The sequence below is a fragment of the Oncorhynchus keta genome, chromosome 22 (genome assembly GCF_023373465.1).
Source record: "Oncorhynchus keta strain PuntledgeMale-10-30-2019 chromosome 22, Oket_V2, whole genome shotgun sequence".
In the NCBI taxonomy this organism is placed as follows: domain Eukaryota; kingdom Metazoa; phylum Chordata; class Actinopteri; order Salmoniformes; family Salmonidae; genus Oncorhynchus; species Oncorhynchus keta.
In genome coordinates, this window is record NC_068442.1 from 26,605,338 (window position 1) to 26,630,873 (window position 25,536).

A 25,536-nucleotide genomic window follows, 5' to 3' on the forward strand; every position below is an offset into this window, starting at 1 on the left:
TAGCTCTGCAGTGACGCTCCCCATCCACCTGACAGATCTTGAGTGGATCTGCAGAGGAGAATGGAAGAAACTCCCTAAATAAAGGTGTGCCAAGCTTGTAGCATCATACCCAAGAAGACTCGAGGCTGTAAAAACTGCCAAAGGTGCTTCAACAAAGAACTGGGTAAAGGTTCTGAATACTTATGTAAATGTGATATTTCCATTTTTATTTTTAATACATTTGCAAACATTTCTAAAAAAGTGTTTTTGCTTTGTCAATATGGGGTATTGTATGTAGATTGTTGAGAAAAAAACTATTGAATACATTTTAGAATAAGGCCGTAACGTAACAAAATGTGGTAAAAGTCAAGGGGTCTGAATACTTTCCGAATGCAGTGTATATATTTATATACAGCAATATAAAAATGGAAGTTTATTGGTCGCGTACACAGATTTACAGATTTTATCGCAGGTGCTTGAGTTTCTGACTAGGTATTCACTTTCCCTAATATTGTATCATATGAGACACAGTGGCCTGCCTGGCAAGGGAAGTGGTTAATGTCCACCTGCCTCTGCCTCTGCCTCTCACAGAGCACATAGCAGCCATGACAGGCTGTCCGGTCATTGTGTACAGAAGACTTAGAGGGATGTCATGGCCGGAATACCTCCAGGGTTCTGCTGGCATAGGCATCTTGCAGGCTCTCTCCAGCCATATAAGAGCTGCCATGTTACTTACTGGGAATAACAGATGCACCTGTCAATAGGAGGAAGGAAGCTGGAGGAGGGATGGTGGTATGGAGGTGTCAGTCTTAAAGGAAACATTGTATTTACCTGCTAAAGAGAATCAGCCACCTCAACACTACCCTTTAGTATGTTAACTCTTTCAGGCACAGACAAGTTCCTAATGAAGGGAGAGCCCCTAAGAAAATATAGTGACTGTTGTCATCTCTAAACCCTTAACAAAACATGTTTAAAGCAACACAAAGTGAGCAATCTATTGAGAACAAAAGACAGTGTAGTTCTGTTACTATCCAGAAGGAACAGTTGGATGTGTGACCTTCCTGGTGTCCTTGCTGATTTGATTGTGTGTTACTATAGCGGAGGGACAGACATTAGCAGCTGTCGCCATTTTCCTCGGTTACTGTACTAAACCATCTATTCCTCTTCTTTGGAATAAATTGCCAAATAAAGACCTGTCCCTCTGGTCTTGGAGCCTTGGATGCATCATTACTCCAACATGTCTAGCTGCAGTCTGAATAACATACTGAACACTGTCAGGGTGTTGGGGATAGAAAAGAACATGCTGACATTCTGCTTGTCTGTCTTGCTATACAGTAAGGACAGTGTCCCATCACTCGAACCTGCATATGTGACCTGTTTCAGGAAACTAGCCGTATGTCACGGATCACTACTTCACAGGAGAGCCATTTGAATGTGAACTTTAAAAAACATTTTTAATCAAAATATGTTTTTGGGCAGAAATGCCTTCTCGTACATGTGAACTTTCATGTGCATTAATAACAAACTTGTATGCCATCTGTAAATACGAATGACATTTTTAAATTACGAGCCTAGTTGGTTAAGCCAATGAGTGGGTAATGGGTGGGCTGGACATGCCGAGAGATGAGTTTGGATTGGTCTACCATATAGCAAGCTTCTGTCTATTTGAGCAGGTCAGTATGTCAAGGGAATCCTGTCTAACACACTTTTGTTATATCATGAAGTAAAACTGCATAAGTGTTTTGAAATCAGTTGAATTCGAGTATGATAGCTAAGGAGATGGAGAAAACACCTGTCTCCGGATTACATCTTAAAATTAAGGGCAACCATGGCATCCGACAGGAGATCCATCCATGAATGATGTGTATGGGTAAGATAGTCTAGCTAGCTACATTTTTAGATATTACACATTTCAAATTTTGACAGAAAGTGGTTTCATTTAAAGTTAGTGTACTGTTAGCTCGCTAGCTAACGTTACGTGTATGATCTTATTATTCATATCTCAGAGCCAATTTCTTGGCTAGCTATAGCCTAATCTTAGCTAGCTAACATTGAACCTGTTTGGTTAGCTACCTGCCGATTCATGCAGGGTAGTAATGTCATGTGTTGGGATTATGGTTCACTGTTTACCTAGCTAGCTAGCTACATGTCTTAATAAAAGACTCCACTATGCAAGTAACCACTTCGGGTGTGTTCGTAAATTCAGTCTGGTCATCTACTCAGATTTCAGAGCACTCTCGTCTGAGTGTGTCAGAGAGAAGAATAGCTGAATTTACGAACACTCAACACCCGTTGAATATCGACAAAAAAGCATGATTAAATTCTTAATAGCAGCACAGTTACAGTCACCAACGATCTGGATAACATAACAGCCTCACCAGCTCTGCTAGGGCGAGTAATGTTCAGTGTTCTCTTATTTGTGTCTGGAAGTAGCTAGCAAGTTAGCTTGGGTGCTTGACAGCTGTTGTTAGTACAGAACGCTCAGTCAACCCTTACAGAGATGGGTGGGGATAAAGCTTCAGAGGGTGTGAACATTTACATTACATTTAAGTCATTTAGCAGACGCTCTTATCCAGAGCGACTTACAAATTAACGATGGGTGTAGACAAATAAGGGCTCTCCAATAGAAATAATCAAATCAAATCAAATACACATTTTATTGGTCACATACACGTGTGTAGCAGATGTTATTGCGGAAGGCTTGTGCTTCTAGTTCCGACAGTGCAGCAATATCTACAGTAACCAGTAGTAACCACAATTTCACAACAAATACCTAATACACATAAATCTAAGTAAAGGAATGGAATTAAGAATATATGGATGAGCAATGTCAGAGCGGCATAGACTAAGATACAGTAGATAGTATAGAATACAGTATATGCATATGAGATGAGTAATGCAAGATATGTAAACACTATTAAAGTAACATTATTATTACATATCAGCCAGGCTAGATAATATCTCTCTTTATAAAATTATCTGCCGAAATTGTTGCAACACCTATTACTAGCCTGTTCAACCTCTCTTTCGTATTGTCTGAGATTCCCATAGATTGGAAAGCTGCCGCGGTCATCCCCCTCTTCAAAGGGGGAGACACTCTAGACCCAAACTGCTACAGACCTATATCTATCCTACCCTACCTTTCTAAGGTCTTCGAAAGCCAAGTTAACAAACAGATCAACGACCATTTCGTAGCTCACCGTACCTTCTCCGCTATGAAATCTGGTTTCAGAGCTGGTCATGGGTGCACCTCAGCCATGCTCAAGGTCCTAAACGATATCAAAACCGCCATCGATAAGATACATTAATGCGCAGCCGTATTCATCGACCTAGCCAAGACTTTCGACTCTGTCAATCACCACATTCTTATCGGCAGACTCAACAGCCTTGGTATCTCAAATGACTGCCTCACCTGGTTCACCAACTATTTCTCTGATCAAGTTCAGTGTGTCAAATCGGAGGGCCTGTTGTCTGGACCTTTATGGGGGTGTCACAGGGCTCAATTCTCGGGCTGACTCTCTTCTCTGTATACATCAATGATGTTGCTCTTGCTGCTGGTGATTCTCTGATCCACCTCTACGCAGACAACACCATTCTGTATACCTCTGGCCCTTCTTTAGACACTGTGTTAACTAACCTCCAGATGAGCTACCATGCCATGCAACTCTCCTTCCTGGGCCTCCAACTGCTCTTAAATGCAAGTAAAAGTAAATGCATGCTCTTCAACCGATCGCTGCCCGCACCTTCCCGCCCGTCCAGCATCACTACTCTGGACGGTTCTGACTTACAATATGTGGACAGCTACAAATACCTAGGTGTCTGGTTAGACTGTAAACTCTCCTTCCAGACTCACATTAAGCATCTCCAATTCAAAATTAAATCTAGAATCGGCCTCCTATTTCGCAACAAAGCATCCTTCACTCATGTTGCCAAACATACCCTCGTAAAACTGACCATCCTACCGATCCTCGACTTCGGCGATGTCATTTACAAAATAGCCTCCAACACTCTATTCAACAAATTGGATGCAGTCTATCACAGTGACATCTGTTTTGTCACCAAAGCACCATATACTACCTACCACTGGAACCTGTACAATCTCGTTGGCTGGCCCTCGCTTCATACTCATCGCCAAACCCACTGGCTCCAGGTCATCTACATGTCTCTGCAAGGTAAAGCCCCGCCTTAACTCAGCTCACTGGTCACCATAGCAGCACCCACCTGCAGCAGGTATATCTCACTGGTCACCCCCAAAGCCAATTCTTCATTTGGCCGCCTTAACTTCCAGTTCTCTGCTGCCAAAGACTGGAATGATCTGCAAAAATCACTGAAGCTGGAGACTCCTATCTCCCTCACTAGCTGTCAGAGCAGCTCACAGATCACTGCACCTGTACATAGCCCATCTGTAAATAGCCCATCCAACTACCTCATCCCCATACTGTAGGTATTTATTTATTTTGCTCCTTTGCACCCCAGTATCTCTACGCACATTCATCTTCTGCACATCTACCATTCCAGTGTTTAATTGCTATATTGTAATTACTTCGCCACCATGGCCTATATATTGCCTTAGCTCCCTTATCCTACCTCATTTGCACACACTGTATATAGACTTTTTTTCTACTGTAATATTGACTGTATGTTTGTTTATTCCATGTGTAACTCTGTGTTGTTGTATTTATCTTGGCCAGGTCGCAGTTGTAAATGAGAACTTATTCTCAACTAGCCTACCTGGTTATATAAAGTTGAAATAAATAAAAAATAAAAAATGTAAGAGACTATTGTTCCATTTATTAAAGTGGACAATGATTTCAAGTCTGTGTATGTAGGCAGCAGCCTCTCTGTGCTAGTGATGGCTAATTAACAGTCTGATGGCCTTGAGATAGAAGCTGTTTTTCAGTCTATCGATCCCAAATGTGATGCATCTGCACTGACCTCGCCTTCTGGATGACAGCGGGGTGAATAGGCAGTGGCTTGGGTGGTTGGCTTTGATTATCTTTTTGGCCTTCCTATCAGATGCTGTAGGTGTCCTGGAGGGCAAGTATTTTGCCCCCCCGTGAAGCGTTGTGCAAACCGCACCACCCTCTGGAGACCCCTGCGGTTGTGGGCGGTGCAGTTGCCATACCAGGTGATGATACAGCCCGACAGGATGCTCTCAACTGTACATCTGTAAAAGTTTGTGAGGGTTTTAGGTGACAGGCCAAATTTCTTCAGCTTCCTGAGGTTGAAGAGGCGCTGTTGCGCCTTCATTGCCACACTGTCTGGGTGGACCATTTCAGTTTGTCAGTGATATGTACGCAGAGGAACTTAACCTTCCACCTTCTTCACTGCTGTCCCGTCGATAGGGGGGTGCTCCCTTTGCTGTTTCCTGAAGTCCACGATCATCCCCTTTGTTTTGTTGACGTTGAGTGAGCAGTTATTTTCCTGACACCACACTCCCAGAGCCCTCACCTCCTCCCTGTAGGTTGTCTCGTTATTGTTGGTAATCAAGCCTAATACTGTTGTGTCGTGCATTGTCAAGCTGTCACGGATGAACAGTGTGTACAGGAGGGGGCTGAGCACTCACCCTTGTGGGGCCCCAGTGTTGAGGATCAGCAAAGTGGAGATGATGTTTCCTACCATCACCACCTGGGAGCGGTCTGTTAGGAAGCCCAGGACCCAAATGCAGAGGACGGGGTTCAGACCCAGGGCCTCGAGCTTAATGATGAGCTTGGAGGGTACTATGTTGTTGAATGCTGAGTTATAGTCAATGAACAGCATTCTTACATAGGTTTTCCTCTTGTGCAGATGAAATAGGCCAGTGTGTAGTATGATGGCGACGGCATCGTCTGTGGACCTATTGGGGCGATAAGCAAATTGAAGTGGGTCTAAGGTGGCAGGTAAGGTGGAGGTGACATGATCCTTGACTAGCCTCTCAAAGCACTTCATGATGACAGAAGTGAGTGCTATGGGGAGATAGTCATTTAATTAGGTTTCTTTTGCATTGTTGGGTACAGATACAATGGTGGCCATCTGGAAGTAGGGACAGCAGACTGGGATAGGGAATATGTCTGTAAACACACCAGTCAGCTGGTCTGCACTTGCTCTGAGGAAGCGGCTAGGGATGCCGTCTGGGCCAGCCACAGAGAAGGAGAGCCCACAGTCCTTGGTAGCTGGCTGCGTCGGTGGCACTTTGTTATCCTCAAAGCGGGCAAATAATGTGTTTAGCCTGTCTGGATCCAAAACGTTGGTGTCCATGATGTGGCTGGTTTTCCTTTTGTAGTCTGTGATTGTCTGTAGACCCTGCCACATACGTCTCGTGTCTGAGCAGTTGAATTACGACTCCACTTTGCCTTTGCCATATTCCCAGTCACATTGCCATGGTTAAATAGTACCAAAACATTCAAAGGACATTTTCTCAAAAGTGAGTTTACACGTTTATCAACTTTCAAAGCAGAATGACTTTCCCATTGTTCCTCGACTGTACAGTGGTGGCCAAATTTTTTGAGAATGACATAAATATTAATTTCCACAAAGTTTGCTGTTTCAGTGTCTTTAGACATTTTTGTCAGATGTTACTATGGAATACTGAAGTATAATTACAAGCATTTCATAAGTGTCAAAGGCTTTGATTGACAATTACATGAAGTTGATGCAAAGAGTCAATATTTGCAGTACTTCTTTTTCAAGACCTCTGCAATCCGCCCAGGCATGCTGTCAATTAACTTCAGGGCCACATCCTGACTGATGGCAACCCATTCTTGCATAATCAATGCTTGGAGTTTTCAGAATTTGTGGGTTTTTGTTTGTCCACACGCCTCTTGAGGATTGGTCACAAGTTCTCAATGGGATTAAGGTCTGGGTATGTTTTGTTCCCCGAGCCACTTAGTTATCACTTTTGCCTTTTGGTAATGTGCTCCATCATGCTGGAAAAGGCATTGTTCGTCACCAAACTGTTCCTGGATGGTTGGGAGATGCTGCTCTCAGAGGACATGTTAGTACCATTCTTTATTCATGGCTGTGTTCTTAGGCACAATTGTGAGTGAGCCCACTCCCTTGGCTGAGAAGCAACCGCACACATGAAAGTTCTCAGGATGCTTTATTGTTGGCATGACACAGGACTGATGGTAGCGCTCACCTTGTCTTCTCCGGACAAGCTTTTTTCCAGAAGCCCCAAACAATTGGAAAGGGGATTCATCAGAGAAGATTACTTTACCCCAGTCCTCAGCAGTCCAATCCCTGTACCTTTTTCAGAATATCAGTCTGTCCCTGATGTTTTTCCTGGAGAGAAGTGGCTTCTTTGCTGCCCTTCTTGACACCAGGCCATCCTCCAAAAGTATTCACCTCACTGTGCATGCAGATGCACTCACACCTGCCTGCTGCCATTCCTGAGGAAGCTCTGTACTGGTGGTGCCCTGATCCCGCAGCTGAATCAACATTAGGAGACGTCCTAGCGCTTGCTGGAATTTCTTGGGTGCCCTGAAGCCTTCTTCACAACAATTGAACCGCTCTCCTTGAAGTTCTTGATGATCCGATAAATGGTTGATTTAGGCGCAATCTTACTGGCAGCAATATCCTTGCCTGTGAAGCCCTTTCTGTGCAAAGCAATGATGACGACACATGTTTCCTTGCAGGTAACCATGGTTGACAGAGGAAAAACAATGATTCCAAGCACCACCCTCCTTTTTAAGCTTCCAGTCTGTTATTCGAACTCAATCAGCATGACAGAGTGATCTCCAGCCTTGTCCTCGTCAACACACCTGTGTTAACGAGAGAATCACTGACATGATGTCAGCTGGTCCATTTGTGGCTTGGCTGAAATGCAGTGGAAATGTTTTTAGGGGATTCAGTTTAATTTGCAATTAATTGCAATTCATCTGATTACTCTTCATCATATTCTGGAGTATATGCAAATTGTCACCATACAAACTGAGGCAGCAGACTTTGTTAAAATTAATATTTGTGTCACTCTCAAAACTTCTGGCCACGACTGTAGTGTATGATTTACCATTTTGAGTCTCTACTTTTATCCAATATAAAACACACAATTTCAGATATTGCTACATAAGACTGATTTGAGCCGGTCGAAATCGCTCCACTATTTCCTGGTTGCTAAAATTCTAATAGTTTGACTAATTTCAGTTTGTGGCAAAACAAGCACTCTATAGTGTAGAGAATCAGTTTACCATCTAAACTTGGGTGAATTTTTTTGTTTTGTTTTTTTAAACCACTAAAAATATTGTATTTTCAGCTAAATGAAGCTGGTGTACAAAAACAAAAGTAAAAGACACAAAAATTAAACTTATGATTGGAAGAATAGAAATAGCGCATATAGAAATGATATACCACGTCTTAGACTTGCTTTCAATGAGAATTACATATCTATAACTCACATTTCTATGGGAATTTGTTCAGGTCAGCCAAAAAGTTACAGATTGCAGCTTTAATGCTCCCCTCACATACAGACAACAAATACAGTCCCCTCGCATGCAATGAAGTGTGCCAAAAAGCATGGAATGACCAATTGAAACTGACAAGAGAGGCCTTTGACCATGTCGTAGGCAAATGTATGCAGCCGGTTGAGCTGAGGGCCTGTCGGGCAGAGCAAGAGTGAACTAATCAGTACCTCCTGAGGACATACTTTTCCGGCTGGGCTGGGGCCCATGCCAGGTCTGTCCTTCCCAGCATGCCAGCTAATAAGATGCATGAAATTATATGATTAACCATCTGCATGCTTCAGCTGGGAGCCAGGGATCAGCCTGGATACAGCACTCAATCATTCCAAAGAACCTGGACTCATGCTCCAGAATACATGGAATGTAGAATTCTTACTCATCTTTTTGTGGAAACCCACAGACCACCTCACATACTCAACATCATCGAGATATGTCGAGTTTCCTTGTAGGCCTATTTGGTGGGGAAACTGTGAAGCCAGCTGTATATCCAATTGCCTGTTTCTGTTTATTAAAGAATGTGAAACAATGCTGTGTCTGTTTTCTGCTTTTCATTAAATCCTGTTCTTTATATAACCTAAAATAAACGTGTTCATATGTGACTCGTTTCAGGAAACTAGGCGTATGTCGTGCATCACTACTTCATAGGAGAAGTCCATACATAGTTACCACCATGTACGTACTATTGTCAGGTGTAGTGTAAACAACAGTGAGGTGTAGTGGTACTGACCCGCATTGCCTTGAGTGGGGGGCCTCTGCTGACCCCCGCTCCTGTGTAAGGAGGCCTGAGGGGGGGAGAGCATCCCGCTGTCACTCAGAGAGGCTGCGGCCTGGGCCAGGGCCTGGCTGCTCATGGATCCTCCTGGGTTGTAGGACATGGTATTCTGGTTGGAGACTGGCACTGCCACATGCATGGGGAAGTTCTGCTGGGGCAGCGCCGTGGGCTACAGGAGGGAAACACAGAGACATGAAGAGAATCAAAGACCTGGCGCTGGGCTGAGGGTCACACTGGGAAGGAAATGGCAGAGATGGCATCTGTGATGGTGCCACATCAATCACATTGGTATGGTTAACAGAGCAGTCCTATTAACTGATGGCAATGTTACAAATCTGGGTTTATTGGATGCTGACATAAGCCTGTATAATATATAAATACTAATGTATAAAATGTACCACTATATTTCTGTAAATGCACAAAACAATAACTTTGCTATTTAAAAAACATTACAGATCAAAACATGCACAATAGCAAGTGTCTTGTACCAGGTGTTCAGACTTGCATTGTAATAGTCAGCACTGCAGATCATCAACGTTTTCTTATTTTTATCCGGATAGTCTAATTGTGTTATTTCCCAAAATATACAGTTGAAGTCGGAAGTTTACATACACTTAGGTTGGAGTCATTAAAACTCGTTTTTCAACCACTCCACAAATGTCTTGTTAACAAACTATAGTTTTCACAAGTCGGTTAGGACGTCTACTTCGTGCATGACACAGGTAATTTTTCCAACAATTGTTTACAGACATATTATTTAACTTATAATTCACTGTATCACAATTCCAGTAGGTCAGAAGTTTACATACACTAAGTTGACTGTGCCTTTAAACAGCTTGGAGAATTCCAGAAATGGCTTTAGAAGCTTCTGATAGGGTAATTGACATCATTTGAGTCAATTGGAGGTGTATCTGTGGATTTATTTCAAGGCCTACCTTTAAACTCAGTGCCTCTTTGCTTGACATCATGGGAAAATCTAAAGAAATCAGCCAAAGAATTGTTGACCTCCACAAGTCTGGTTCATCCTTGGGCGCAATTTCCAAACACCTGAAGGTACCACGTTCATTTGTACAAGCAATAGTACTCAAGTATAAACACCATGGGACCACGCAGCCATCATACCGCTCAGGAAGGAGAAGCATTCTGTCTCCTAGAGATGAGCGTACTCTGGTGCGAAAAGTGCAAATCAATCCCAGAACAACAGCAAAGGACCTTGTGAAGATGCTGGAGGAAACGGGTACAAAAGTATCTATATCCACAGTAAAACAAATCCTATATCGACATAACCTGAAAGGCTGCTCAGCAAGGAAGAAGTCACTGCTCCAAAACCGCCATAAAAAACCCAGACCGGTTTGGAACTGCACATGGGGACAAAGATCATACTTTTTCGAGAAATTTCCTCTGATGAAACAAAAATGGCCATAATGGCCATAAAGACCATTGTTATGTTTGGAGGAAATAGGGGGATGCTTGCAAGCCGAAGAACACCATCCCAAGCGTGAAGCACGGGGGTGGCAGCATCATGTTGTGGGGGTGCTTTGCTGCAGGAGGGACTGGTGCACTTCACAAAATAGATGGCTTCATGAGGTAGAAAAACGATGTGGATATATTGAAGAAACATCTCAAGGCATCAGTCAGGAAGTTAAAGCTTGGTCGCAAATGAGTCAACCAAATGGACAATGACTTCTAAAGTTGTGGAAAAATGGCTTAAGGACAACAAAGTCAAGGTATTGGAGTGGTCATCACAAAGCCCTGACCACAAATTCCTGACCTCAATCCTATAGAAAATTTGTGGGCAGAACTGAAAAAGCGTGTGCGAGCAAGGAGGCCTACAAACCTGACTCAGTTACACCAGCTCTGTCAGGAGGAATTCACCCAACTTATTGTGGGAAGCTTGTGGAAGGCTACCCGAAATGTTTGACCCAAGTTAAACAATTTAAAGGCAATGCTACCAAATAATAAGTAAGTGTAAGGAAACTTCTGACCCACTGGGAATGTGATGAAAGAAATAAAAGCTGAAATAAATCATTCTCCCTACTATTATTCTGACATTTCACATTCTTAAAATAAAGTGGTGATTCTAACTGACCCAAGACAGGGAATTTTTACTAGGATTTAATGTCAGGAATTGTGAAAAACTGAGTTTAAATATATTTGGCTAAAGTGTATGTAAACTTCCGACTTGCATTTTGGATCAAAACTCCATGTCAGTGCAGTGCAGTGCTGACAATCCAAATAGTTTGTGAGAGTAACTGGTGACAGTGAGACCACTCCATTCACAGCATAGTCCAGTGAGGCAGTCAGTTAGTGATATTATTAGTGTGTTAATTGCAAACAATGGTGCTCTCCATGTCAGAATTAGAGAGAAAACAACAGTTGAAGCACTATACTTTATGCAGGATTCTATGATTGCCACCCGCAATAAGATCACTATTGTCTTAAGGTAAAGCTCTGTGTAATTCCAGGGTACTTTGGTCACCTCCAGTCTGATAGTAGCTTGATGAAAGAGTGGAAAATAAACAGTGATAGTCCACTGATGTTGTGATTTGGCGAATACTTGAATTGCCCACGTGAATGGAGGACCCACCAAGATGAGAAACTAGGAGAGATCATACAATGAGCAAAGGGGAGGGAAGATAAATAAAACGAATAAAAAATTATCTCCCCCTTCGCCAAATGATCCAGGCACTGAAAGAGATTCAATTTCTCGATCTGCTTGGGGGTGAAAATTGGGTTTTGGGAAAAAATACATAAATCACCAAAGCTACAGAACCAGTCAATATTTAAGCCAGTGGAGGAATCTTCCTCTTTTTTTTCAGGGGGAAATGTGTCTTTTATAATAAAGAAGCTTCTCCTCCACAATAACAAAAATGCACTTTCCTTTTCTTATAGTTTTCAATATGATCTTCCCAATAGAGCTTTAAAAAAGGTTCAACCTGTCATAACAATGTGATCTTATCAGGGTGTGCCAAAATATAAGTTGCAGAACAAATCAACAAAATAAACAAATACACTTCCAATGAACAGAAAAAAGGTTATGCTTGAATAGTCCATGTTTGCTTATAGTAGTTGACAGAGGTTGCAGGGTGGGATAATTAAAAAAAGAAGAAAAAGTCAAACCAAAAGGAGGTCAAAATCCTTTGTGCCACAAAGCCAAGCAGCAAAATCATTGCATTTACTTACGATTTTATGATTTCTCATCATATTATCAAACTCCTCATTAATTTTTTTATACTTTTCTTCTGTGTGAGGGGTGAGGACATATGAGGCATCAGGGTCCGGGCTATCACAGCCTCTGTGTTCTTTCTTGTTTAGCGCCTGTAGTGAACATCAACATAAAAACAGGAATCAACACAAAATGGCAGGAGAGGAAAAAGTACTTACACCACAGCGCTTGTACATTAAATCACTCTCTTCGCTTAGTTTGCCGAAACGGTCGTCCATGAGGGGGCTGTGCCCAAAACAGTCATCTGGATCAGGACTGGCACACAGGTCATTATGGCCTTTGTTTCTTAATTTCTGAAATAAAATTGCACAATTCACACATACAATATATACTGCAGGATACTCAGTCTACTACCACATGACTCTCTGTCTAGGTAGGCTACAATACACCTCTACAAACCTGTTCCCATAACAAAACATGAACAAAAATACTTACATAAGTAAAAGGCATCATTCAAGTCAAGACACTAATTAATTGAATACATATGACAGATATTCAATGACTTGTAATACATCAATTATAATACACCTGCCTTCACATGTACATTTATAAATAATCAAAAAATATTTGAATTCATTTGTTATTTTTTGGCTTGCCAGTGTGCTGGTATGAGCAGGGAACGGGATGAATACTGTCTTCCTATGCAATGGTTAACAATGATAGGCAAATTGAAATGTCAATCCTTATCCTTTCATCCTTTAGAGACCATCACAGAATAAACTAAATATTTCTCTGCACTCCTCTCCCTGCACTCTCTCTCTTTCTCTTCTCAACCTCTACCCAACCCCCCTTCTCTCTCTCTATCTTCCCGCTCTCTTGCTGCATGTGTGTGTTTCAATGCATATTTCATTATCTCTCAGTTATCATAAGCCACCCAGCTGGAAGACACCCCGGTATAAGAGGATCCAACAGAGCAGCAGTTTAAAACATTGCAGACTTTAATTCAGCATGGCTGCCACTCATGGGATTTTATCAATGTTAAGTAATGTAGGAAATAAAATGGATTACTATACTGTTTGTGGTCAAATACGCTTATTAGAGCATGAAATGGAGTGATTATTGTAAGAGTAAAGAGCACACAGTATGGTGTGATATAGCTTCATTTGACCTCTTAAAAAGACTGCACACTATCAAATTAACTAAATAAAAAGAGTGAAACTGTGTTGTGCTTGTTATAACTTTCTATCAAAGGAGAAGTTCTCTCCGCTTTGATAAAACTGTGAATGATGGTGGTAACGAGAACCCATGACAGCACGTGACAGCATGTGATATCAAGCCAGTCAGAGAACATCAAGTTTGATTTATATATGTGCTGTTCAGGTTCCCCTATCAGGCTGGTGCAGGCCCAGAGCAGTGACCTACCCTGTCTCTGGGCTGCCTCTGAGCCGGATGTCTACAGCAATCACGGACTCCTCTGGATGGAGGGGTCACGGTGTGAGGGAGAGGAGTAGGACTCAAAGGCACTAATGAGCCCTTCGTCTCTGCCTCCATCTCCATTATCCTGGAGGTGCAGGAGGTAACGCTGGTGTGTGTGTGTGTGTGGGTGTTCATGGGCGTTGCAGCAGCAGCTGGCATCTGCTGACAGCTCTCTGACAGTACAGTGGTGTTTGGGCTGATCTCTATCTAACAACATGTCTTACCCAGCCCTGCTTACAGTAACTAGATCGTTCCACGAAAAGAGTGCCTTTTGCAACCCTTTTTTATTTTAAGTATTGTTCACCAATACTAAATATTGCATTTTCAAAACCTGTTATATTAAATTAAGTGCCCTTTAATATAGACCACATGGTGAATTCAATAAATGTGATTTTTTTTTTATGAATAAAGGCATTTACATCTTCAACCCTAATATGGTCAACCCTGTTACTTTATTTGGCACTTAATAGACACTTACTATAGTAATTTGAGATGGGAAAACATTTTTTTTCTATGAAGTTGAACATGTGCTATTTATGACAGAATGTTAACATTTTGTAAAATCTAAAGTATTTTGCCACTCCTATTTACACTTCTTAAAAGGCACCGATTTGGTGGAAGGACCCAGATCCCAACATGATGACAAGCTCTGTATGACACACTACTGTCGGATTTCCTAGGATTGAAATATGAAACTTTACTGGTTTTCAATGATTTCCTACTATACAATGTGCGTGTCTACCAAGGCACAGTTTACTTTAACTTTTACAAATGTACCAGTACTGAATGAAACTACAGCTATTGTATGCAGTAATCATGTGCCTATGAACCAGAGATATACTGTTAGCACTGAGGCAGTGTGTGCCCTAGTAGGAAGTCCACTGTGTGAAGCTCACCCTGATCAAACATAAATAACATAAGCATGTCTACATCTGATAAACTTCCCAGTAAAGCAATAAAAACAATCAAGCATCCCATAAAATTGCAAAAAAATAGCCCACATTTAAATATGTAGGCTAAGAAACAAAGTTCATGAAATCAATAACTTGCAAGTAACAGATGGCATTCATGTTCTAACTATATCTGAAACTCACTTATATAATACCTTTGATGATACAGTGGTAGCAATACATGGTTATAACATCTACAGAAAAGACAGAAATGCCAATGGGGCGGTGATGCGGGTCTATATTCAGAACCACATTACTGCACAGCTTAGAGAGGATCTCATGTTAAATACTGTTGAAGTAATATGGCTTCAGGTTTATCTGCTTCACCTAAAGCCTTGTGGGAACCTGCTATAGACCACCAAGTGTTAACTATCAGTATCTGAATAATATGTGTGAAAAGCTTGATAATGTACGTGAAATCAACAGCGAGCTTTGGAACACATTCAATGACATTTTAGGTAAAATGGCAAACTCAGCTCCATCATTCATTGAATCAGATGGCTCATAAATAAATAAAAAACACTGATATTGCCAACTACTTTAATGATTTTTTCAATTTTCGAGATTAGCAAACTCAGGCATGACATGCCATCAACAAACGCTGACACTTCACATGAAAGTATAACTGACCAAATTATGAAAGACAAGCATTGTATATTTTAATTCCATAAAGTGAGTGTGGAAGAGATGAAAATAATTGTTGTCTATTAACAATGACAAGCCACCAGGGTCTGACAACTTGGATGGAAAATTACTGAGGATAATAGCGGACGATATTGCCACTCCTATTTGCCATATCTTCAATCTAAGCCTAATAGAAAGTGTGTCACCCAGACCTAGAGGGAAGCAAAAGTCATCCCACTACCCAAGAATAGTAAACCTCCCTTTACTGGCTCAAATAGCCAACCAATCAGCCTGATACCAACCCTTAGTAAACTTTTGGATAAAATTGTGTTTGACCAGATACAATACTATTTTACAGTAAACAAATTGACAACAGAATTTCAGCGCACTTATAGGAAAGGACATTCAACAAGCACATCACTTACACAAATGACTGATGCTTGGCTGAGAGAAATTGGTGATCAAAAGATTGTAGGGGCTGTTTTGTTGACTTCAGTGAGGCTTTTCAGTGAGGCTTTTGACATTATTGATCATAATCTGCTGCTGGAAAAACGTATGTGTTAGGCTTTACACCCCCTGCTATATTGTGGATAAAGAGTTACCTGTCTAACATAACACAGAGGGTGTTCTTTAATGGAAGCCTCTCCAACACAATCCAGGTAGAATCAGGAAATCCCCAGGGCAGCTGTCTAGGCCCCTTACTTTTTAAATGTTTTGAGTAAAGCCAGTGTATCTACTGTATGTATGCGGATGACACAACACTATACATGTCAGCTACTACAGCGAATTGAAATGACTGCAACACTTAACAAAGAGCTCCAGTTAGTTTCAGAATGGTTGGCAAACAATAAGTTAGACCTAAATATTTAAAAAACTAAAAGCATTGTATTTGGGACAAACCATTCACTAAACCCTAAACCTCAACTAAATCCTGTAATGAATAATGTGGAAATTGAGCAAGTTGAGGTGACTAAACTGCTTGGAGTACCCTGGATTGTAAACTGTCATGGTCAAAACATACAACAGTAGCTAAGATGGGGAGAAGTCTGTCCATAATAAAGCGCTGCTCTGCCTTCTTAACTTCTTGGTGACAGGGGGCAGTATTTTCACATCCGGATGAAATGCATGCCCAAATTCATGCATTTCATGATGCTACTCATCCCCAGAAGATAATATATGCATATTATTAGTAGATCTGGATAGAAAATACTCTGAAGTTTCTAAAACTGTTTCTAAAACCATGTCTGTGAGTATAACAGAACTTATTTAGCAGGCGAAACCCAGAGGACAAACCATTCAGATTTGTTTGTTTGTTGAGGTCACTCTCTTTTCAATGGGTTTTCATTGGGAATCCAGATTTCTAAGGGACATTCTTGCAGTTCCTTTCACTCCCACTGGATGTCAACAGTCTTTAGAAATTGATTGAGGTTATTCCTTTGTAATGAAGAAGTACGGCCATCTTGAACAAGGAGTGTACAAGAAGTGTACTGTTCGATAGAGGTGCGTGACCAGAAAGTATGCTTCAGTTTGTTTTCTTCCTGTATTGAACACAGATCATCCCATCTTCAATTTTATTGATCATTTACGTTACAAAATCCCTAAAGTTGTGTTACAAATGTAGTTTGAAATGTTTTGACAAAGTTTACAGGTAACTTTGGAGATATTTTGTAGTCACGTTGAGCCAGTTGGAACCGGTGTTTTTCTGGATCAAATGCGCCAAATAAATGGACATTTTGGATATATATCGACGGAATTAATCGAACAAAAGGACCATTTGTGATGTTTATGGGACTTATTGGAGTGCCAACAAAAGAAGCTCGTCAAAGGTAAGGCATGAATTATATTTTTATTTCTGCGTTTTATGTCGCTACTGCAGGGTTGAAATATGGTTTCTCTCTTTGTTTACTATGGTGCTATCCTCAGATAATAGCATTGTTTGCTTTCGCCGAAAAGCCTTTTTGAAATCTGACATGTTGGCTGGATTCACAACAAGTGTAGCTTTAATTTGCTATGTTGCATGCGTGATTTAATGAAAGTTTGATTTTTATAGTAATTTATTTGAATTTGCCGCTCTTCGTTTTACCTGGATTTCGGCCAGGTGGGACGCTAGCGTCCCACATATCCCAAAGAGGTTTTAACAACACTATCAACAAAGGCCTTAGTTTTGTCCCACCTGGACCACTGTTCAGTTGTGTGGTCAGGTGGCACAAAGAGGGACTTAGGAAAATTACAATTGGCTCAGAACAGGGCAGCACGGCTGGCCTTTAAATGTACACAGAGAGCTAACATTAATAATATGCATGTCAATCTCTCATGGCTCAAAGTAGAGGAGAGATTGACTTGTTTTTGTAAGAAGTGTTGACAAGCTGAATGCACCAAGCTGTCTGTTTAAACTACTAGCACACAGCCATGCATACCCCACAAGACATGCCACCAGAGGTCTCTTTATAATCCACAACTCTAGAACAGACTATGGGGGGTGCACAATACTACATAGAGCCATGGCTATTCCACATCAGGTAAATTATTTAAGCAGTAGACTCAGAAGAAGAAGAATAAAAATATTAAAATACACTTTATGGAACAGCAGGGACTGTAAAGTGGCACACACACAGGTATAGACACACGCATAAGCACACACACACTAGCAGTTTTACCTTTTGTTTTATGTGTGATGTAAGTGCCTTAATGTGTTTGGACCCCAGTAAGAGTAGCTGCTGCCTTAATAATACAAATACAAACTATACACTCTACTCTAGCTTAAACACTTGATGAAACAGTGTATGAGCTAAAGTCTGAAGCAGGGGAACTCTGAAAAGCACCTAAATCATATCAGTCATATATGTCTGATAATGTTACTGGAGAGAGAGAGAGAGATGAATGATACACAACATGTGTAAATGTGCATTTAGATCCACTAGTGTTTGGTGTGGTACAGAGCCTGGGCATTCTTCTCATTCGAAGAAAACGCCTTCCTGGTTCATTTCCTGTTTACTGAGGCTGCTCTTCAGTTAGGCTCCTGTTAAGGCTATGTTTACCAGGGAAACTATGCACTTTCTCCGCCAGACTGCCACAGATCTGATCAGGACCTGCAAATTAAAGTCCAAACCTGCTCATTATGGGAATAGCTGGGTTGGGCTGGCCGGCCATGGCTATGTGAGATGGGCAGGGCCGCAGGCAGCACTTCCATCCAGCCGCACCCTCTGCCCCTGGCCCCGTGCCCTGCTAGCCACTCAGGGAGGGGCCAGAGTGGAAACATCCAGTGCCAGGGACACTCAGCACTCAGAACAAACCATGGAACATATTGCACTGAGACTAAACAGCACAAAGCCCAACAGTGAGCGCTCATATCTAGGTAATTCATTTCACAAGTCAATATTGACCTCCGTGATCTAAGATGAATTGAAATTAAACATTATGACAGCATATAATGTATTCATGCCTAAGAAAGAGTGAAGAGTGACAGATTTCCTCTCCGAGGTACTCCTAGCTGAGCACGTTAAGGAGTGAAGGTCTGGGACAGCACGGCAGTAATTCCTCCTTAAATGACTTGGCATGTTTCGGGTGTCCCACAGACGCTGCCCACAGCTCCCAGTAAATGGATCACTAAATCAGCACATGGCCAAACAGGTGTCTCTCTCCCAAACACCTGTCAGGCCCTGGCTCCCCGGCCCGGCCAATCACACACAGCCTCACACTAACATGGCCTTAGAAGGGGCCACATGGAACCCTGAAGGCCATCAGACATCACTCAACCCAAGGTTTTTACTCTATACTATTGGTTCAGTAATACATACAAACGTTTACACAAAACAAACCAACCAACGCTGAATTATGGTAAACAAAATTGAAGTTGTGTTCGTTCTATTCCATTTCTTCCTTTCTATTCCTTCTATAGTTCAGAAATTCACTTTCAAAGGTCATATCATACTCTGTATTTTATGTATTTTGAAAGTTCAATATCTTGAAAACTTGATTGCTGACATGAAAAACATTTAGGGACTGTATCAATAGTGGACTAATGAAACAAATACCAAAAGTCCTTTAAGAAAGCAAAGCTGGAGGTGTGTGAATATATTAGAACTTATAGGGCTTTTCAACAACAACATTTCTAATGGAGGGTGGGTGGTGAGTCTGTCTGTATATGGGTCTGCAGACAGAGAGTAGTGATGATTGAACTTGTGTAATCTGTTCACAAGGCTCATGGAGGCTCATAAAGAGCAGTGGGAACCAGGCCAGCAGATATTTTCTCACAGCCATCCTGGACTGCTAGAAAATTGGCTCTATACACCAAAAATTTAAATCTGGTTGTCTGACGTCAAACCAGCGGGGCATCATAGTGAGTGTGTGAGTGTAATGTTAAAAGAACAGGCTTTTTCTGATGTTCCAAAAGTGAGAGAGGCCTTGAAATGTGTCTGTTCACTCATAGTACTGTATGCCCAACCCCCATACTGATTATAACATCTACAGTATCACTCATCTCCTCCAGAGCACCTGTTGTTCATTTATATTAAACTTACACACGCAAGAGTATGAGCTATTGAAGCAGTGTCTCAATTGTACGTTATATAGAAAATAATTGTTTTCATATGATGTTAGAATGGAGCTATCAATTCTATCTCTATGTCAGGTAAATGACCGTTGTGGGTGGGGGGAGGGGGTTGCCATGATGCTCCTGTACTGCCCGCGCTTGAGTGATTGAAGCGGGGAGAACAGGGCATGGCTTGAGTGGCTGGGGTCCAGGATGATCTTCTTGGCCTTCCTGCAACACCTGGTATTGTAGGTGTCCTGCAATGTGCACACAGCTGCACGTATCACCCTTTGAAGCGCCCGTCTGTCTGCGGCAGTGGAGTTGCCGTACCAGGCTGTGATGCAGCCCGACAGTATGCTCTCGTTGGTGCTCCTGTAGAACACTGTGAAGGCCCTCGAGGACAGGCCACCGGAACTTGACCAGCGGAACGTCCCTCTTGAGTCTTTGTTTGTAGGCGTGGAGAAGCAAGATGGAGTCATGGTCGGATTTGCCGAAAGGAGGATGGGAGAGGTCCTTATATCCGTGTCGAGGGTATAAGGCCTGAGCAAGAGGACAAGTACATTAGAGTGTCTAGTTTTAAGTTAAAATGCAACTCTGGGATGTTGGCCTTCTAGGCAGAGTTGCAAAGAAAAAGCCATATGTCAGACTGGCCAATAAAAATAAAAGACTAAGATGGGCAAAAGAACACAGACACTGGACAGAGGAACTCTGCCTAGAAGGCCAGCATCCCAGAGTCGCCTCTTCACTGTTGGCGTTGAGACTGGTGTTTGCGGGTACTATTTAATGAAGCTGCCATTGGAGGACATGTGAGGCATCTGTTTCTCAAACTAGACACTCTAATGAACTTGTCCTCTTGCTCAGTTGTGCACTGGGGCCTCCCACTCCTCTTTCTATTCTGATTGGAGCCAGTTTGTGCTGTTCTGTGAAGGGAGTAGTACCCAGCGTTGTACGAGATCTTCAGTTTCTTGGCAATTTCTCGCAAATTAATAGCCTTCATTTCTCAGAACAAGAATAGACTTATGAGTTTCAGAAGGAAGTTATTTGTTTCTGGTCATTTTGAGCTTGTAATCGAACCCACAAATGCTGATGCTCCAGAAACTCAACTCGTCTAAAGAAGGCCAGTTGTATTGCTTCTTTAATGTGGACAACAGTTTTCAGCTGTGCTAACATAATTGCAAAAAGGTTTTCTAATTATCAATTAGCGTTTTAAAATGATAAACTTGGATTAGCAAACACAACGTGCCATTTGAACACAGGAGTGATGTTTTCTTATAATTGGCCTCTGTACGCCTATTTAGATATTCCATAAAAAATCAGCTGTTTCCAGCTGAAATAGTAATTTACAACGTTAAGAGGGTTTACACTGTCACGCCATGGCCTTAGTTATCTTTGTTTTCTTTATTATTTTGGTTAGGTCAGGGTGTGACAAGGGGGATTTATGCGTTTTGTCTGGTCTAGGGGGTTTTGTATGTTTATGGGGTTGTTTCCTTTCTAGGTAGTTTTGTATGTCTATGGTTGCCTAGATTGGTTCTCAATTAGAGGCAGCTGTTTGTCATTGTCTCTGATTGGGAACCATATTTAGGCAGCCATGTTCTCTGGGTATTTTGTGGGTGATTGTCTTCTGTCTTTGTACCAGATAGGACTGTTTCGGTTTTCACATTTGTTATTTTGTAGTGTTCTCGTTTATCGTCTATATTAAAGATGTTGAACACTAACCACGCTGCATTTTGGTCCTTCTCTCCTTCAGTGGAAGAAAACCGTTACATACACTGTATTTCTGATCAATTTTATGTTATTTTAATGGACAAAAATATGTGCTTTACTTTCAAAAACAAGAACGGTTTTAAGTGATCCCAAACTTTTGAATGGTATTGTACATATGATGTAAGAAATAATACACACAAAAAAAAAATACTGCAAAGTTTCCAAATGATTAGAAGTGAGGCGACCTTCTCTGTCGGCGCCATCTTGCTCGAGACGAGGCATGGTGCCTGCTGTCGAAGCCATATTAGCCAAATATAGTGTTCCATTTAGATCTATGTTTATGTCACAGAAAATAAACACGACTGTTGCAATCAAAACAAAAAAGTTGAGTATTTTGAGTGTATGATTTAACCACAACCACAGAGTTTATATTATAGCCCCATTTACATTGAACTTTTAAGAAAACATAATTTAATGAGTTAAAGATAAAGTGGAGCCAAAGCTGTTGCGTAAGCCACCTACCATACCTGCACTTTCACTGAAATGGGCCAAAGCAATTTCTGCAGTCTGCCTTAGATGGAACACCATTACACTCCAATGCCCCCCGCTTGTGTCGAGCTTTTTACATTTCACTTATTCATGTACTGAATGTGAATAAAAGGGAGTTTGGAAGTAGACAGTAGATGTCGTTACAAAAGCCAAACTTCTCAAATGTGGGGAGAAGGCAGGTTGTGGCTGAACTGTCAGTGTCTTCCAGTGGTAGCTATATAGAACACACACCAAAATAATGCTTTAAGAGCCATTATGATTTGATTATAGTCTATATAAATAATGTATATTTGAACTATTTTTGCTTCTGTAGTGTTCCTCACCTCATTTCAACTGTGTCCCCACCTTGCACACCCACCCTGCAGTGTTGTGAATTCGCTGTTGTGTACGTTGCCGCACTAAGCAAGGTAGCGTGCTAATCCTCATGACATCACCATTGTGTCCAGTCCGTTCCATCTAATGTGGTTATCAAAGGGCCTCTTTGAGTGTGAACACTGTTGAGAATCAGCATGGGGAGGCGGCTGATAGCAAGGCTTTCATCTGCTCACAAATATTTTAGCTTTTATATAACATCTTAAGAGACAAGTCTTTCACTGTGAGTATGCTCCCATTTTTCCTTTGGTGATGTAGATTTCACTTGAGGGGGAAAAGGGTATGTTGGTTGTTCTCGTGAAGTCTCCAGCTAGTGGCTGTATGTACTGTATGCCATTACCGAGGACCCTAACAGCTTCTCCTCTCTACACACTGGTAATGGTCATATTCCTGGTCTGGGAGTAGGGAGGGCTAGATAAGGAAATTGGTTTTGATTCCCAGACATATCTGGTTTAATCTCATGACCATTCCACATCATCAGTGATCTAACTGATATCAGGATATGACCCCATGCATGTCCTTCCTCTCTTTCAGCCCATTGTCTGACAGGAAATACAGCAGGAGGTGCTCCTTCTCAGCTGTACAGGACAGACTGTGTTTTGTTAGGTTATTATGACCGGACTGCAGCTGTTTGGAAAACAATATATCCTGAAGTCTGATCCAATCCTCTCAAAAACAGGACAATGGCGAGACCACAGTTAGCTCCGAACTGATACACCAAATAGAGTAAGACATGCAGACATATAAAAGTAGAGTAATCCTGACTGAGCTGTGGTCTGCGTGTCCCTAAAGGACAGACAGGGAGGAGAAAGCCTCTGTCTCAGTCAGGTCAGCTCAATTTACAGTAGAGCAGAAAATGATTGTGGTTGACTGGCTAGATTGAAACTTTGATAAATATAGCCGCTATATTATTGAGTAAGAATAAATTGCACAGCAGAGAGCAATACCATTCCCTCCGAGAGACAGGCAGCTGCTCAGAGACTTTGTTGAATAACGGACGTGGCAAAGATATTAGTTGCCACAGTCAAAGAGAACACATTTTCAATCAGTGGCTTGGATATTTTCAGACAATTTAGTCAACTGGGAATTGTCCAAATTGAGGATAAAGGCATCTCAATGTCATCATTATCTACATCTTTAAAAGATTGGGAACAAATGAGACGAACACGTTCCATTACATCCAACTAGCTCTAGACAGCTATATTAAAGATAAAAAGGTATAAAAAAACAATTCACAAAACTATTACTACTACAAGAAGTTCACTTAACATCTTTTTCCCTGCTCCCACCTCCCTCCCCCTCTCTCTAATTATCAACCTCTCTCTCTCTCCCTGTCTCCCTCTCCCTGCACCCACAGAGTGGATCATTAGCTGTCAGAGCCCTTGAAACCAAACCCCCGTCCTCAACTCCCATACTTGCTCGCCTTTAAAATATTCATCAGGACAATTAGGAGTTCCAAAAAGGCGGGCGTAGAGAGCTGGGGCAGGTGTGGAGGGCTGGGGCGGGCGTGGAGGGATGGGGCGGGCGTGGAGCGCTGGGGCGGGCGTGGAGCGCTGGGGCGGGCGTGGAGCGCTGAGGTGGGCGTGGAGCGCTGGGGCGGGCGTGGAGGGCTGGGGCGGGCGTGGAGCGCTGGGGGCGTCGTGGAGGGCTGGGGCGGGCGTGGAGGGCTGGGGCGGGTGTGGAGGGCTGGGGCGGGCGCGGAGGGCTGGGGCGGGCGCGGAGGGCTGGGGCGGGCGTGGAGCGCTGGGGCGGGCGTGGAGGGCTGGGGCGGGCGTGGAGCGCTGGGGCGTCGTGGAGGGCTGGGGCGGGTCGTGGAGGGCTGGGGCGGGCGTAGAGGGCTGGGGTGGGCGTGGAGCGCTGGGGGCGCACAGCGGAGGGAGAGGGCAGGATATGCCAGCAGGAGGTATGTTCTGCAACACTCTATACCCAGACCACAGACCTGGCCTCATCAATCTGAGCCACAGCACCCCTCCCTCCCTGCCCACCCACCTCCTCACTCAGCCATGCAAGGCAGGGGAGGGTGGCATGATGCCAGCTAACCCCCCTCCTTCTCCTCCCAACTGGCTGTGCTCTGCTTTGTCCTCACCCCTGGGTAGAGAAGAGAGGTCTCACACTGCCCATGGTGAGACGGGGGGAGGGCAAACTGATTGTTGCCCAACGGAGCTAACATACAGAAGCCGTTCTATGTGAAATAAGGGTCACATTTCTGTTACAGGGACCACAAGGTCAGTAGAGAACATGGGGGTGGGCTCATGGTTTGGCCTTCAGCATAACCGTCAACATAGTTCCTCTGTCCATATTGGTCACTGTGGTCTCTCATGTCAGCTATACATTAGACAGTAAACACAAACTTGGCAAGGGCGCTCCATTGGTGGCATGACTGTCATTAAAGTACACTATATAAAAAGAAACGTCCTCTCACTATCATCTGTGTTTATTTTCAGCAAACTTAACATGTGTAAATATTTGTATGAACAAAACAAGACGCAACAACTGAGACATAAACTGAACAAGTTCCACAGACATGTGACTAACAGAAATTGAATAATGTGCCCCTGAACAAATGGGGGGGGGGTCAAAATCAAAAGTAACAGTCAGTATCTGGTGTGGCCACCAGCTGCATTAAGTACTGCAGTTGCTATTCTTTTCATGGACTGCACCAGATTTGCCAGTTCTTGCTGTGAGATGTTACCCCACTCTTCCACCGAAGCACCTGTAAGTTACCGGACATTTCTGGGGGAATGGCCCTAGCCCTCACCCTCCGATCCAACAGGTCCCAGACGTGCTCAATGGGCTTGAGATCCGGGCTCTTCGCTGGCCATGGCATGAGGGAGGAGGATGTCTTCCCTGTAGCGCACAGCATTGAGATTGCCTGCAATGACAACAAGCTCAGTCCGACGATGCTGTGACACACTGCCCCAGACCATGATGGACCCTCCACCTTCAAATCGATCCCACTCCAGAGTACAGGCTTCGGT

At 42.7% G+C, this 25,536-nt stretch overlaps 1 protein-coding gene across 9 annotated transcripts in view; it reads right to left on the reverse strand.

Annotated features, from left to right (window-relative positions):
- The window catches only part of LOC118401239 (myocyte-specific enhancer factor 2A-like), a 120,701-nt gene that overhangs the window by 18,863 nt on the left and 76,302 nt on the right, over positions 1-25,536 (reverse strand). For 5 of the 9 annotated variants that reach the window (XM_035798593.2, XM_035798591.2, XM_035798589.2 and 2 more), the window contains 2 exons: positions 12,571-12,705; positions 9,142-9,355 (listed from right to left, as the gene is read on the reverse strand). In XM_035798593.2, the coding sequence (XP_035654486.1) occupies positions 9,142-9,355; positions 12,571-12,705 (349 nt within the window). Of the gene's footprint in view, positions 1-9,141; positions 9,356-12,369; positions 12,505-12,570; positions 12,706-25,536 lie in introns of all 9 variants that reach the window. The other 4 variants (XM_035798594.2, XM_035798592.2, XM_035798587.2 and 1 more) reach the window with 2 other exon arrangements.